General features: G+C 41.0%; 1 protein-coding gene and 1 non-coding gene across 2 annotated transcripts; both read left to right on the forward strand.

Moving 5' to 3' along the window:
* Positions 1-2,602: 2,602 nt before the first annotated feature.
* On the forward strand, positions 2,603-14,002 carry PABIR2 (PABIR family member 2). Its single transcript, XM_042807237.1, has 10 exons — positions 2,603-3,064; positions 3,481-3,559; positions 4,856-4,912; positions 5,286-5,329; positions 5,410-5,464; positions 5,691-5,792; positions 7,129-7,217; positions 7,792-7,856; positions 10,259-10,355; positions 11,441-14,002. The coding sequence occupies exons 1-10, from the start codon at positions 2,949-2,951 to the stop codon at positions 11,589-11,591; spliced, it is 855 nt and encodes a 284-aa protein (XP_042663171.1). The 5' UTR covers positions 2,603-2,948; the 3' UTR covers positions 11,592-14,002.
* Positions 11,221-11,368, forward strand: LOC116961790. The gene has a single exon (XR_004407156.1). It is a non-coding gene; the product is annotated as a small nucleolar RNA U109 (small nucleolar RNA).
* Positions 14,003-16,395: the final 2,393 nt, after the last annotated feature.

Here is a 16,395-nt window from a genome sequence, read left to right on the forward strand (position 1 = left end):
TTAAATAGTTTTTTCTGAGTGTAGCTAGATATTTGCAACTCAGATGTAAATATTTTAGGTGTCTACGTTCGTTAGTACTCTCTTCCTAATTGCTACAATGCTGACCTTTAAGTACCGAAAACTAAGCATCTGAGCTAATACCTAACCACTGCCACTTCTCAGATAGGAAGATGATGGTACCTTGCTGGCCCAGACATCAGCTCCTCATCAGTTTATATTCCAGGTGAGATTTTCAGGCAGTCTTTAAGAACAAAAATAACCAGAGAAGAAAGGTAGATAATAGCTAAAATATTGTTTTCATGGTTCACATGCTTACTAATTTACCTAAGGCTGATGGCATTTTGTAACTTTGTGTGGCTGTGTTTATTTCAGATAAGGGAATATTTCCCTGACACTATCAGATATCTCCCACATTGTTGCCCACTCCATAACTTCATGCCCACCAGTCCCTCTGTATCACCGTACCCACCTATCTCATTCTCTCAGTCTCCATTTCCCCACTTTGAATCTCCATTCTTTGCCTGTATCCTCCCAAGGTTCTGTTTAACCTATTCCTTCCTTTCTTACTCCCTGTTGCCATGGTCATTCGCGCTGTTTCTCTAACTCAGCTCTCTGTTATTTCATCATTTTCATGTCTCACCTCATTCTGTTCCGTAACACAACTCTCCCACAGCCACATCCCTTTTTCTCTGCCTCATTACCCTCCTCGGGCCTTTGAGGGTCACCTTGACAGCCCTTGCTTTCCGTTGTATATATATAATTTCCATTAAGGTTCTCTTGGCTATAATAAATCCTGGGCAGCAGCAGGCTAATATATTGGTTCCTGGCACTGAAAAATTTGAGTACATGAAACAGATGTTTTTGAGCTCTCGGCCACGTTTGGACATTGTTGACTTTTTTCTTAATGGTATCCTGGTACACAGCATTTGAGGCTTTTTGCTGTCCGTAGTGGCAAGGACATAATGTAATAACAATAATACGAAACAGTAAAATTCACATAGTTTGGTGATGTAGTCAGACTTTGCAGGTGGCTTTTGTATTAGCAGAGCCAATATATGTGTGAGTAGATTTCTGTTCAGGGTTAGGAGTTTTGCTAGACACTGTCACTTGAATTGCCTTTTGGGCACCCTCCATCTGTCGTGTGAAATGGTTCCGCTGAAGCACTGGACAAGGACAACGGGGCAGGTTCTGTATTAAAGCTCAAAATGTGGTGTTGCTTTTGGTGAAGGGTGGCAGCGAGAGGTGATTAAACAGCCTTTTCCTTTTGCAGCAACAGGTCTAAATTTTCCAGTAACTGATCATAATGATTAGAAATCAAGCAAAAGACAGGTTTAGGTTATTTACCTTGTTCTTGTTTATCATTGGAGTTGATGGCAATTCTGTATCATCTCACAATGTGCCATTATTGGTTACGATATAGTGTAAGCACTGGCATGGGACTGTGAATGATTTTCCTTCTGCAGTAACACAAGGTAAGGAATTTTGTCTCCAGCGTTTTCAATATAAATACAGACTGAAAATTCCTGAAAGTATTTAAAATGTACTTTGGTGAGGCTGTTAACTCCTCTCAGGTACCTAATAAGCACAAAGTTCTTTGTTAATAGTGTCGGTATAGTACAAGAACTGAGCATCAACAAGAAGAGTTGATGAGATATATGCATTGTCTCTGATGGTAGAAAAATGGAACACACTCAAATCAGCCTTGATTAACAAAAAATGCAAGGAGGTACCATAATTAGTAGCAAGCTATATAAGCAAGAATTCTACTCTGTTATCTAGGAACATCTACTTTCAGTTGGTTTGGAGTAAGAGAATAATTCATGTATCCATGTTCCCACCTAAGAAAGTTGAAATGATGAGAAATCCTAGCATTTCCACCTTGACTGTTTCTGTCCCTAGCACACCGGAAAAAGAATTACTGTTCCCCAGGAGCAAACGAAAATGTTTTAAAAAACGTGGTGCTGTTAAAGACCCTGAAGACCGCTGCATGTAAAAGACAAATGTGTATATTGCAATTGCTGTTATAGGGAAATATGAGAAAATAAAAATCATTAAGCACAAACTTAGATATTTTGATCACCTGGGGTGGAATTGTAAAGGTCAGTCCAAAGCCTGACACAGCCAAGAACCGGAATCACGCATCTCATAATGAACTTTACGCCAGATTTTCTGAAAAGGGCGCATACTCGCATTCTCCTTACTCTTCAAAAACGCGGCGCGCTCTTCAGCAGCGATACAAAGCCGGGCAGAACGCTGGCGAAGGCTGCGTGATTTCAGTGGGAGAGAGCGACTCGCGGCAGGGCCGGGCTCGAACCCGCGCGTCCCGGTCGACCACGCCCCATTTAGGCCACGCCCCCCCCGCCTGACGCGGCGCGATGCCCCCAGCGCCCACTGTGCCGTTTCAAACCCACGCCCTTGCCCCGTCGGCCAATCAGCGCGCGCTCCCCCGCCCGGAGGTTCTCGGGAGCCCGCGCCGTGGCGCGGTGCCGCTGCAGGGCGCGTGCGCCGCGGCGGGCGAGCGGCTTTGCCCCCTCTCCGCGCATGCGCGCTGCCGCCGGAGGTGCACCGTGAGGGGGGGGGCGGGCTCCCCGCGGCGCATGCGCGCTGGGTGGCGGCGGGCGCGGGCGGGGAGGGGTGTCCGTCCCCAGGCGCTCGCTCCGCTCCGGCGGCACCGGCATCGCGGGGCTCGTCCGTCAGCGGCGGGGGGAAGGAAGGGGCCGCCCCCCGGGCCGCCCCCGGCATGGGGCGCTGCTGGGGCCGCCCCCCTCGCCGGGCCCGGCGCGCTCCCGGACTGTGCCTGCGGCGCCGCCCGCGGGGCCTGTAGGGGCGGCCGCGCCGCGCCTGGCCGGGGGCAGCGGCGGCATGAGGAGCCGCTGCGGCCGCCGGCAGTGAATGGGCGTCGCGGCGGAGCGGGAGGAGCCGGAGCCGCCGCCGCCGCCGCCGCCGCGATGGCTCAGGAGAAAATGGAGCTGGACCTGGAGCTGCCGCCGGGGAGCGCCGCGGCCCCGAGCGACGGGGGCGGGCTGAGGCGGTCGAACAGCGCGCCCCTCATCCACGGGCTCAGGTGAGCGCGGCCCGGCGGCTGCGGGGCGGCCCCGGGAGCTGGGCCCGGGCTGCCGGGGGAGGGGGGCGGCCGGCGGGCCCCGGCCGGCCCCGGGAGCTGGGCCCGGCCCCGCCGCCCGGCCCCGGCCCCGGCCCCGGCTCGCCCCGCGCCGCGGCTGCTGCGCGGCGGCGGAACGGGTCGCGCTCGTTGCCGGGAGCGCCCCGGGCGAGGCGGGCGGGTCGCGCGTTGTAGCTGCAGAACGGGCGCGGGTGGGCAGGAGGAAGGGGCGTGCTGGGCGCCTTCCGTGGAAGTGGTGCTTCTCAAATAAAACAGATGTTTTCAGTGCGCCGGAGGTGGGTGCGTGTGCCGTAGCGCTGGGTAGTTTTAAGGAAAACGCAGCTTAGGAAGTGGTTCACAAAACTTTTTTTCCCCCCCAGTGACAACTCACAGGTTTTTCAGCCTTACGTGTTGCGAACTCGTAGGAACAGCACAACAGTTATGAGCCGCCACAGTATGGTATGGAATCTTATGCATGTTTTGTTTACACCTAACAAGAAATAATTGGGATGGAGAAATGAAGTTAAACTTGATTTCTATTTGCACTAAGTATCCTAGCAAGCTTTCAGGCGGCAGAATATGCATTTTTTTCACCTGTAGCTGCAATCGACAATGAAATAACACTGGTGTATTAACTACAAGGCCCCAAGAAGACAGCAGTAGCTAAGTGTGATTCTCAGTATTAATTACAGTCTTAAAGTTAATTTGGACCTGACCATGGGTTGGGAGAGAAAACTGCTGTCACAAGTAAAGGTCTTAAAAGGGTATTTTAATTTGTTGTGAAAATGGAAGGGAGAATCACAGGTCTCTGACTATCAGAAAATCATTTAAAGAAGAGTAATTTATTTGCTGGGTGATATTCTGCTTGCTGTTATATAAGTCTGGTACTGTACAGTAGTGCAATTATTTAACTTTTCAAAGATGTTGCATTTCTTTTTTTTCACCGTTCCCTTGTCAATTTAGGGATCTATATGCTCTTTTTTGCTAAAATTTTTCTTTCTTATCTGATGGTAATAAAGACTAGGTATTGCTTTTCTCAAAACCCATAGAACTTAAATTCAAGAAATATGTTTCTTCTGTGTCTTCTATTTTGTTCCGAAAAGGTGAGATGGAATTTTTAGTTCAAAATTTTTTGTTAGGAGATTTCTGAAAAATAAGACTCAAAAATTTTGGAACTCCAATCCATAGGTGTTACAGTAGACACAGGGGCATCTTGCGTGGGAACTGTTGGACCGTTTGTATGTGGTGGTAGCCAGAGTTCTGGAGGAATTAGATGCATAAAATTGTATGCAATTGAAAAATTGCAAAAGTAAAGTTTTAGGGAGCGTTGTTCAAGACTGAGTTGAAACATTGAGATTTACCCTTTATAACAGGAAACTGGTTGAGTAAGTTAGTACAGGAGTTTGTCATCTTACTCTAGGCGGTAGGGAATTGTATAATGTTCGTAGTTTCATTTCTGATGCCTGACTTTTCTAAATGGCACATACAGCTGTTTGTGTATTTGAGATGCTAAGCAGTAGCTGCTTGCAAGTCTGAGATCTGTGCCACCTGCTGAGTGATAGAATGAATTTGTAAGTAGTAAAACAAGTCTTTTCTATTGAAGGTCAGTGTTTTCTTTTTGCAACATTTGAGTCATCCACACGTAGTTGTACAGCTCATTTTTAATTCACTAAATGTAGGTGATGGTAAATAGGATGTATGTAAGCTGTCGATGTGTGATTTGATCACTGTGGCTGTCACTTTTTTTTTTTTCAGTTGTTGTCATCATCTCCTATTCGTATTCCTAGTAGCCGACTTCATCAGATCAGAAGGGTGAGTTTGGTTTTTAGCTGTGTATTTAGGAACAGAATAAAAAGTAGTATGCAATGTTAAAGTGCTTACCTAATGGGAGTTTCTTTCCTATTGAGTTTTTCAAGTACTAGAGGAAATGGAGTCTAATAAAGGCTTAATTTCAACAAGTGTCCTGCAAGGCTTATTATTGTCATCTTTAAACTACCTTGCATTTTTGAAGTGTTGTTTCATTCAAGAGAAACAATGAGCTGGGCTGGTAGCAATCTTCTTTCTGGAGTGGTCCTACTGTACATATTTAAATTCTAATGGCAAATTATTAAATCACAAGTGTTATTCCAAGAACCTGCGATGAAACAAATGTTATGGGTAAACTTAAGGCATTTATCTCCTGCAGGAGGAGGGAGTGGACTTAATGAACAGAGAAACAGCACATGAAAGGTGAGTGTTATTGAAACAACATGATAAAATAGTCAGAGTTATCCTCTTTGTGGCTACTGATGGGATTTTTTGTATTCTAGGGAAGTGCAAACAGCAATGCAGATAAGCCAGTCATGGGAGGAAAGCTTGAGCCTGGTAATCTCTTTATAGATGTTTCCTATTTAATTCTACTTTTACACTCAACCGATGAATTTAAGGGGAGTAGAGGAATTAACTGTGAAAATAATTTAAGAAGAACTTAAGTTCATCTGCTTTAGCTATTTTGTGCATTTAGCCCAATGACTTTCCATTAGAAGGTTGTTCCTTGGATTCTAAGGTAGTGCCCTGTGCTAATGCAAAGTCTGAAACCTTGTATTTACAGAGCGACAATGACTTGGACAAGTCTGAGAAATCTTCCTCCCCAAAGAGAATAGACTTCATTCCAGTTTCGCCTGCACCTTCACCTACAAGAGGAATAGGAAAGGTAGGATAAGTGAAATACCAAACCAAGAGAACATTTTAGCATTTTACACCAAGGTGAACTGTGAAGACACATAGAATTCCACAGCTTGTTTTATAGTTTTAAAAAACCCATAACCAACTAACAGCAAAAAACCCCCAACCCAAAGCCACGTTGTGTTGGTTTCCAAGAATCAGACACTTACCATCTGAGAGCCTGCAGAGTTTAAGCAGTGTGCCAATTCTGTCACACTGAATGTTTTAAGTTGTTATTTGTGCAATGTTTGGACGGGCTAGGGTTCTGGTTCTAGGGAAGCTGGAAGAGGTCATTAGAGTAATCAGGTTTGGACATGATCTTCAACTGCGTGAGTGAGGGGATGCTGGGAAAGAAGCACCAAAGTTAGAATGTATCATATGTGTAAAGTAAGAGTGTAGGCAAAGACCAGAAGCTGCAAATCTGTGTGGTGAGGAGGATGAAAATACATCGCTTGGTTATGGAAGGGAAGGCACAAACTCACTGTGAAGAAGAACTTGGGCGTTCTGAACTTGCACTGAAGACTGATGTCAGATGCTGGGGAAAGGGAAGAGGTGGATCTTAGATACTGATGCCTTTTTCCAGTGAGGATTGGAAAACTGAAATATAGTGCAGAGAAACTGGCAACTGTGTTTAAAGATGGGCTGCTTGTCCTTGTTTTCATACTCTTACAGTTCTGCTTTTGTACTGCTACCATTTTATTTCATTTCATGCTTCTACCAGTATTGATGCGTGGAGCAGCCACGTACTGGTGCTGGGGAAATGTGTTCCTAGTGTAACGCTGATGCTGACAGCTGGTCCTGTACCTTTGGAGTCATGACTGTAAAGCAGTAGTAGATAACTTGACAAACATTTTTGTGCTTAGCTATATGGGCATTCATGGGCTAAGCTCAGTTGAGCTGCAGAAACCACAGAGCTAAATACTCTGTTCTACTCTGGAATATTGTGTTAAATTTTCAGATCACGTGTATTTTGAGTAAACTCAACTCGTTTAACAAGTGCCTTGAAAGAAGTAAGTCCTGAGTACTGCACTGCTGCTTCTAAATGTAAGAGGAAGAACAGAAACAACTGTCTTAATTAGAAAACAGTGTCTATTTCAACTTCAGATTTCTTGTGGGTTTGAATTTTAGGTTAATCTGAGCAGCATTACATTAGCCAGTATATTTTTCCAAGTTAAGTTTTAATACTTCTAAGATTGTGTTTGATCATCTTTGCCTTACACTGTTACTAGCTTTTTTTAACTGGGGATGTTTTGTTTGGAGGGTGGGGTGAAACACCTGTCTTTAAAAGGAAATTCTGAAGTGTCTTAATGTGTCTTTTTCTGCAGCAATGTTTTTCACCATCATTGCAAATGTTTGTGAGCAGTAATGGGTTACCTCCAAGTCCTATTCCCAGTCCAACAAGGCGATTCTCCAAGTGAGTAACATCTGCAAGTAACAGGTATACCTTGGCTTAAATTCCAAGGCTAGCACAAAGATTAGTTAATGCCTTGACATCAGCTTTAAAAAGAGACTTTAATTTTATGATAGCTGAAGTACTGCCACATAAAAATGCTCTGAAAGTTCAGCCTTTACCAGTGGTAGCTTTATGTGGGTGCTCTTATAGGAGCCTGTGTCCACTTTAAAATGGACTTGGTAACTTGTGGAGAAATTCCTAGGTACTTCAAATGAACTTTAACTTTGTCAGCATATCAATTTTATTTAAATAGTACACACAACTTAGAAATGAATTCAAATGAGTATGTGATACACTAAGGGAAGGAGAAAACCCTAGAAAATTTACTACAACTTTGTGTGGCAGAGAACCTGCTCTAATAGGCAGCACTTCTTTGTCATCTATGTATTTAGATTCCCTAAGTATTCCAGTTGTGCAGGAATAGTTTTAAAGGATCTTTCATATGCTCTGGTTGTGTTGATTTGATGCTAGGTATGGTGGTGGTCAGACTTGGAACCTTTACAGGCCTGACTGAGTATCAGTATTCTCTCTCTAGCAGGAGGAGTCAAAGTCCAATCAACTGTATCAGGCCCAGTGTTCTTGGCCCCATTAAAAGAAAAGGTATGTGTATTTACATTATCAGATGTTTTAATATGGATGTAGTTTTGCAGCTGGATACATTTCTCTCCCCATTTTTTTGTTCTTGTTCTGTAAATATAATGCACTTGTATCCACAGTGAACTGGAATTTGCCAGTCATAACTTAAAAATACAATGTAAAGTAGCTAGTCTAAAACACAAGAATGAAAGACTTTTTCAAGCAGTAGCTGCTCTTAGAGGCAAACTTTATTACGCATCAAATTAAATATTATGAATATTCGTAAGCCCTGACATTCCTAAGAGCACCACTGTAGCGTGCACACCCTTCAGATCATCTTAGGAATGTTGCTTATCGTGCAGTATCTTCTAAACTTAGTACTGAATGTTTGTTTTTACTCTGAAAGTTCAGAAGGTGAGTGTTCAGAGAAATGGAGTAGATCAGCGCCCTTTCCTCCTGAAGGGGGAAAACTGCATTCTTTCCTGGAAGTATTCCATGTTAAGGATAGTCAAATTACATCTCAGAACAAGGCTCCATAGTAGATTAAGATATTTGCACTGTAAGATGGAGATATTTACAAGTGTGCCTCTAGCCATCCTTATCGTTTCTGCATATTTTTTTTTTTAACTTAGGCATTCTTAACTGCACCGAAAGCACCTCCTTCGATTTTGCAAGACTTATATTTAGCTGTGGAGAAAAGTTACTGTTTATTGTTTTTCTAGGACTGCTTGTGCTAGCAGATAAAGAACATTGTCTAATTTATATTGAATTGACAGGGGAGAGAGACAATTTTTCTCATAGATGATAGTTCTATCTTTGCTCCTATTTTCTTTGAATTTCAGAGGCATTAAACTTTGAACAAAATTTTATCAAGCTCAATGATCAATAGGGAAATAGGTGTTCATACTGTGTTGTTTTACTTTCAACATTTTACAGCAGACTTTACACAGATTGTATTAAAAAGCGCAGGTAAAGAGCAGGCTTCCCTCATCCTACCCTTGTGCGCTTGTGGAGCATCTTTTATGAAGTGGAGATACGAGTTTGCCTTTTTCACTCAATATCTCAAGGAATTTTCAAAATGTGACTTAATTTTAGAACATCTAATCCATTTAAATGAACCTAATTTATTTTCCTAAATACATAATCCTGTTATTTTCTGAATTTTAGCTGTAGCTGTACCGTTGGTGTTCTACAGACATGACATGGTAACAAATTGACACCATGATAGGTGGGGGGAAGAAAACAGTGTATTGAAGAACACTTCACAGCCTTAGGGAATTAATACTGTTAGACTGTGTGATTGTGTTATAGCAGTGCAGGTTTGTCTTTGTGAATATTCAAGTGGCAAGAGTTACCAGAGTTGGTGGTTTGGGTTTTCTTCATTTTTGCATAAGACAAAGTATTTTATAAATGTGTTTTGCCCGTTCTGCTCGATAGAAGCTGCTATTCCTACCCTTCAAAGAAGGGAATGTATCCCCCTGGGCTAAAGGAAATAGGAAATTTGGGGGGGTTATCAGTCTTCTATAAAATGAGTGGTAGTATAATTCTCTAACATATTAATATATACTAGTTTGCTATAATGCTTAACCTCTGCCAGCTTTTCAAACTGACACCACAGCTGCTGTGAAGTGTAGGTAAAAAGCCAGAAAATTTATTTCCATTTCATATGTTTTTGTTGCCAAACTAAAAATTAAAATATACTGTAGCTGAGAGGGTTTTCTTTAAGCTTGTTATTGGCAAGCTTAAAATATTTTCTAATGTGTCTATTGTACAGAACCTATTAATGAACTAGCTTATTCTCAGGGCAGATTATACAAAAGAGGTTATATGTATTCTCCCCATCATGTTTCATCTTTTAATGTCAGTAGATGGTTACAGGTACAAAGATAGTCTGATTCGTGATGAGTAAGTGGAAATGCATACACAGGCCAAACTTTTTTCTGTTCACTTTTTCTGTAGAAGTGTACATATGCATCAGAATTTGTTGTATGTGGGAGGGTAAAACTGTGAACCAAGCTGGCATTCCTATTTTCATAATCACTAAAAGTTTTAATCTCAGTATTTCGGTTTATGTCAATTGCCTCATCTCAACTGCTTGCTTAAAAATCAGTCACAGTAATTAGTTTGCTTTAGATTATTTTGTTTCATTGTAGTCCAAGTAGCAAGTGCCTAGTTTCATGTCTTAGTTGTAGTCCCTCAGATACTGCTGAAACATCAGTTAAATTAAGGATGGACTCGATAGTTAAACAACAGTGAGCATCAAATTAATGTCTTGCCCAAGTGCTTGGTTGGCTGAATTAGAGGACTTGTATTAGAAATGCAACCTTGCTCTATTGTGGGACAGACCTCTCTTTTACAACAGACAGATATTAAATGGACATTCCAGAGACTCAAGTGAGTTTGATTATTTGCACTGTTTTCCTTAGGTGAAATGGAAACTGAAAGTCAGCCAAAGAGACTTTTTCAAGGAACAACCAACATGCTTTCTCCAGATGTTACACATCTGACAGATCTCAGTTCATGGTAAAATATTTCATGTGCCCTGAAATGCCGAAACAGGGAATGTGTATTTATCACAAGCTTTCTTGTGGGTTTCTTTTCCAGGAAAAAAATACCCTGTTGTGTAGCTTGCATATGCCTATTACTGGGAATTCTTTCTGTGCTAGTGTAGTGCGACAATGTTCCTGCTCCTTTGATTGATTCTTCCAGAGCAGACTATAGCCTAGATTTTTGTGTATCAAATCTTTCATACTGAACGTAATTGTTACAAATCCCTGTTGGTTCATAAGTAAAATTACTTTGCCTCAGAGATGCTTCATCATTCCAATATGATGTAGGCAGTGGACATATAGTATCTGTGGTACTTACCTGAATACTTAGAAAATGTGTGTGTGAATAGTTACTGCAGTTACATAGTTCATGTTGATACATTAATGATTTTTAGAGTTACAGTTTGTCTCCTTTCTTTATTATGATCATAGAAAGCTGAGTTCTTGTTTGTGTTAAGAGCCAGATACTAAGCATTCTAAAATATCAACTCTGTATTACTTTAATTTCAGTTTACCTGCAGACTTGAAACTGTCTAGAAATATTTTTTCATGTTGCTTCCAGATAAATTGCAAAAGCATCAGTTTATGTGCCTTCTGGAATCTTGAATCAGGACTTCAAAATTCTAACGCAGGAATTCCTTACTTACAAGGAAAAAATAGGTTTCAAAATCTTGCTTTGTGAGTAGTGCAACATTAAAGAACTTACTAGCTCATTAATGACATCTTTGCTGCGTTGCTCATTAGATTGTTATTATTCCTTTCCTATGACCTTCTAAGATTTTATTCTCACTAGTTGTCACCTCCTTTCTATGACTGATTAAAATCAGTCATAATTTATTCTGCATGTTAAAAAAAAAAAGAAAAATTCTGCTCCTTATTCCCATAAGGAGCATGAATATATATATAACATGCTACAGAAAACAAGGAGTCTTCAGGGCTGCCAGTCTTGCAGTAAAGACTGAGTGGTAGTATAGGTCTCCTACACCTTCTCTGCAAAGGTAAAAGTACACAAAGCCGTCATGCCCATGTTACTAAATAACTTTTTTCTTTTTTCCCCAGCCTGTCTTCAGATATTCTTGATGGGAGTAGCAGCAGTGTTGGCTCTTCCTCTGATTCACTGACTAAAGGCAGCATAACCACAGAGTCTCCAGTAACATGCTCAAACTCATGCTCTTCATTCATTTTGATGGATGATCTCTCACCTAAGTGACTTAAGAAGTTCTGAGTCAGTGTCTGGCTGTGCTGTTCCCTTACTGTACGCTTGTACAGAGAAACAAACTCTGATCCTTGAACCATTAACCATGAGGATTATTAAAAAGAAAAAAAATTATTGTAACTGTAATCCTTGGCAACTTCTCAGTGATTTTTGATTTATCCATATAATGGACACTGTAGACCATATTAATGTCTGGTTTTGCGAATTTATTTTTTAAACAAGATGCCTGCTCAAATTATACTAACTTTTTGCTTTCAGGAACTTGCATACACCTTTTGATTCCGAGAATAGGTATCTACCTATTAGTGTTGCAATTTTTAGGAAAATATTTCTCTCATGATTGTGGTCAGTATGTCTAGGGAAATAATTTGGTTCAAAAGGATTTGAAAATACTAATTTATTCTCTGGCACTTCCACCATTGAGTAAAACTATTCTCCTTGCTTTTTTTTTTTCAGTCACTAGCCTCAGATTCCCTTATAAAAGGGAGGAAAAAAAAAAATCCTTATTTTAGTGCTGCTAGTCGTTTTGATTACAGAAGACCATAGTGGGTGTGGAAATCTCACTCTGTTACATTAAAAAACCCCCAAAACCCACAACAAAATGATGACTGGCACTTTTGCCATCAATGAAGAAATGACAACACTCTACGAACATGATGAAATAGCTGCGTAGTTCTCTCCCCAGAACGTTTATCCTACAGATTGTATGAAATAAGGTCAATATTCAGCAAGATTTGGCCAAGGAGGATTAATCCACGCCTCGATCTAAGACATACAGTGCAGATAACTAAGTTATTAAAACTACTGTGTAGGAGAACTGTGCATGGCACCATCGATGTCTCCTGTGGCATTGAGGTCATAGGTATTTTTGTGCCTTAGGGGACATTGTTAACAAAATTATGGAATGTAAACCAGAGGGGTGGGTGGGAAAAGTCCTCTGTGTACAGCTTGTTTATAGAGTGCTTACCAGAATCTGTCGTCGATGCTGCTTTCCTTAGTGTTCCTTCCCCAGGTGTGTGCTCCGTGGCAGGGGGCTGTGGGCTGTGGGCTGGCAGCCAAGGTGAGACATACCCCTGGCAGCTGCCGTGTACAGCGTCTGTACCTTTGTCGGTCATGAGCAGGGCAAAACGGCGACGCGAACAGTCGATTTCTAAGGAAAGACTTCAAAGTTTGGATTGAATACGAGCTCTGCAGATTGTTTGGCTAAGGCGTTATATTTGAGCTATGAGTAGTCTTGATACAGTACCTTGGTCAGTCTGAGGTAAGACAATAGATACTTTACTTTTTAAAGACTTTAACGGGGCAAAATAAATCCGTTTGTAATCTACTGTGTTATGCTATTTATTATTTATAACTATGTAAAAAGTCTGTGGTGATGAATTATAGTATTTTTTTATGATTGAATAAGTTTTTTATGTTCAGTAATTGCTGGCTGGTTTGTATTTAATACGCAACTTTGTCTGCCAGAATCATAAGCTTCCATTTTTGAATGTTTGTAACATAAATGCTTTTGTTACCTAAAAGTACAACTTCTGATCTTTCTGAAAGAAAATAGCACTGAATTTAAAGTAAGATTACGTGCTTTAAAAGTGAGCACAATCTCTGGCAGCACTGCCTGGCTACGAAGGGGAGGGGGGAGAACCAGAGTTTTTTTCTGTTCTGAAGAAGCCACTGAGTTTCCAGAAGACATGTACATACCAGATTATTTTTAAAAGTGTTTCCATTAAATTGTAAGAAGTACCACAATGGGCCAACAACGGCACTATTATCTGTATTATCATTTTGACCTGTGGAGCATTAGTTCCCCGCCTCAAATAAATGTGCATATTGTAAAATACTGTCCATTGGTGCCATTTTTAAAGGAGCTCTACAGTGTTGAATGTTAATTTTATTTGTATATGCACAGTGCTATTTCTTGAATTTTTGATGTCTTAAATCGTTTAATTATTTTTTTATTCATGCTTGTATCTTCTCCACCTTCTTGATGCTAAAAGAAGGCTGCTTTTACATTTGCAAAATATTGATAAACAGCCTGTGATCAAATTCAACCTGTTACCTGTGCCCCAGTTTCATTATACCGTGCTTTTTATTGGTACTGTGATTTAGAAATCTGAACAAGGGGTGGCAGAAGGGGGAAACCTATTGCATGCTTTCTTAAAAGTGAGAAGAGCATAGCTGTTGCTTATTTTTGGCTGACTTACCTGTACAATTGATGTATTCCAGATTTGTTTGTTAGTGGAGAGTCTTATATAAGTGCTGGCCTTTGTAAACATTAGAATGTAAGCTTCATAAAGCAAACGCACAAATATTTGCTCTTGTTACAGCATTTTTTTTAATGTTCTGGCTATTCTCCACTCTTCAGAAGACATTGCTCTTTTTTATAAAATACATACGTAACGCACGCACACGTTGTGTCTGTTTCAGAATGAATGTCACTGTGTAATAGGTCCCACCTAGAATCATGTTCTGTTTCACACACGTGGCTGTAAGACCACTTGTTCATTTTAAAACTAATTTTTCAATACTTTGACAGCTGATATTTGCATTTAACTGTGTGTGAGTTGCTGCTGCTTACGGAATCAATCTTTACTGCAGTATAAAGGCTAGTACAGCATACTCTGACTAAAACTTGCATTTCTGGGTTTGGTAGCTGTCTTGTCTGTAATGAATTAGATGCAAGTTTGGGGAAGAAGACCAGCTGGTGCTGATAGTCTGCTTTAATATATAACTATTGACACTTACACTTAATCACTTAACTGGTTTTTATGACTTTACCAGACTTATTTGTGCTGAATTGCCATAATGAGGGTCTGAGAATTCCTGTCTTTCCTCCCCCTCCTCATTTTTTTTTTTTTTTTTAAATAAGGAATCATTAATGCATATCTATGGTTGAGAATCATCAGTGGTGACTTACCTTTAATGTAGTAACTGTTGAGAAGAAAGTTAAAATACTGGCAACTACTAGTGTAATTCAAACAGCATTTTAGATGGTCTGTTTTTAATATGTTAATTAGCACAGCATTATGATGTTGGTCTTTGTACAGCTCATTGACTAGCACTGCCTTGAGATCATACCTGAAGCAAGTTGAATCCTCATTTCATGGGCTTAAAATGCTGGAAGGATTTTACCAATGGTTTAGAAAAATGTGTGTGTCAGCTGTGGAACTCTGTATGTTTTGATAATATCAAGTGTTCTGAATCAGGAAATGGATCACAGTATGCATGTGTCATTCTTCATTGAATTTCAAATTGGGGATCATGGGCCCAAAAGCCTGTATTTAAGGAGCTGTTTTTCTGACTATATGTGATTAAATACTTTCTCCTACAATGAAAGTAATTAAACTGTCAGTGGGTGAGGATGTAAATCCGAGTCCTGCAGGCTTTATTGCAAAACTCATTCTTGAAATGCACAAGGAAAACTATGCTGTATAAAAACAGTGAAGTGGGATTTTTTAAAAAAAGTTACGATAAAAATAGAGTGCTCATTTTAACACTTCAAAATGGTAAAAACATTTTAAATGTAAGGCTTCAGCTTGGTACATTTCTCTAGACAGAACCACGTTGGGGGCTGCATGCAGAGGTTAACTTGAGCAGTCTTAGGAGGATTTGGAACTCTTGTATTCTGGTGCACAAACACAATAGACTAGTCTTGGGAAATGATTTTTTTTTGCAAATGTTCACATTCTTATCTGCAGACCCTGCTAATATATTGTGTGACAACAAAGACGAGAACTTGTTTTTCCTGGAGGAATTTCATCTGCATATAATCTTCCTGGTAACTTCATAATAAAAAAGCTTTGCATTATTATGGGTTCAAATATTTCATGAAGTCATAGGACTGTTTCATTTTCTTTTTTGGAGTAAAGGCCAAGAAATATTTTTGGAGCTATACAAGCTGCCTCTTGTATTCCAAGGCTATTATATAAATGGCAACTGTCCATAGTAAGTGGAAGGGGACTTTGCCTACCATTCAATATTTCAGTGTCTCTTGAGATGTGTTAAATAATCCATAGTGAATTTGGTGATTGTTGTAAGATGGGTCACTGAAGGTACCAGATGACCCAGTGTGAGAAGGATGTAGCAACTCGCTCCTTTGACTGTAAATCAGTTTTAGCCCTGAACGTGTAGACCTCGCTTATCCAACTAATTTTCAAATGAAAAATGGGTTTTTCAAGCAACGGAGATTTTCTTGAGGGTCTGCAGTGTTCGAATTTAGAGGAGAAGGCTCCTTGTTGGCAAGCCTAGGACTGTTTTGCTCCATCCACCCCCGAAAGAGCGAGCTGTGCTTGCCAGTCGCAGTCAGGGTAGCAGTTGTCTCTGGTCTAGCTGTCTTTGGAGAGGACCGGGAGTTGGCAGGTGGGCTTCCTTCAGGGCTGGTTATCTAATTCACGGCTAGGACCTTTGTTGCCAGGCTAAAATCAAACGTAGATGTTGTGTTAGGGCAAGTCTGTTTTCTGAGGGAGTAAATAGGCTGCAGAGCTGGTTTAAGCATGATAGCCTGGGTTTGCTTGCTGCTGCGGACGAAGAGTCTTCACGTCGGCGGGTTATAGCGACTGGGCTGCTGGCTTGGGGCTGCCGTTCCCATAAATACAAACGCACACAGCTTCCACTTTTAACTTGTACGTGTACCTCGAGGCCATCCTTTTTATTAGTGTACTGGGCACTTAACGGAAGTCTCTTGTTTCAGTCCAAACCGTTTTGCATTAAAGCTGCTTTTTATTACTTGCTTTTAGATCTTAAAGCCTTTTGATATGGGGCCTATTGGGCTTTGGGTTTGAGTCTTGCCTCTGATTAGCAT

This window comes from Tyto alba, unplaced genomic scaffold, assembly GCF_018691265.1.
Source record: "Tyto alba isolate M040663 unplaced genomic scaffold, T.alba_DEE_v4.0 Super-Scaffold_5, whole genome shotgun sequence".
Classification (NCBI taxonomy): domain Eukaryota; kingdom Metazoa; phylum Chordata; class Aves; order Strigiformes; family Tytonidae; genus Tyto; species Tyto alba.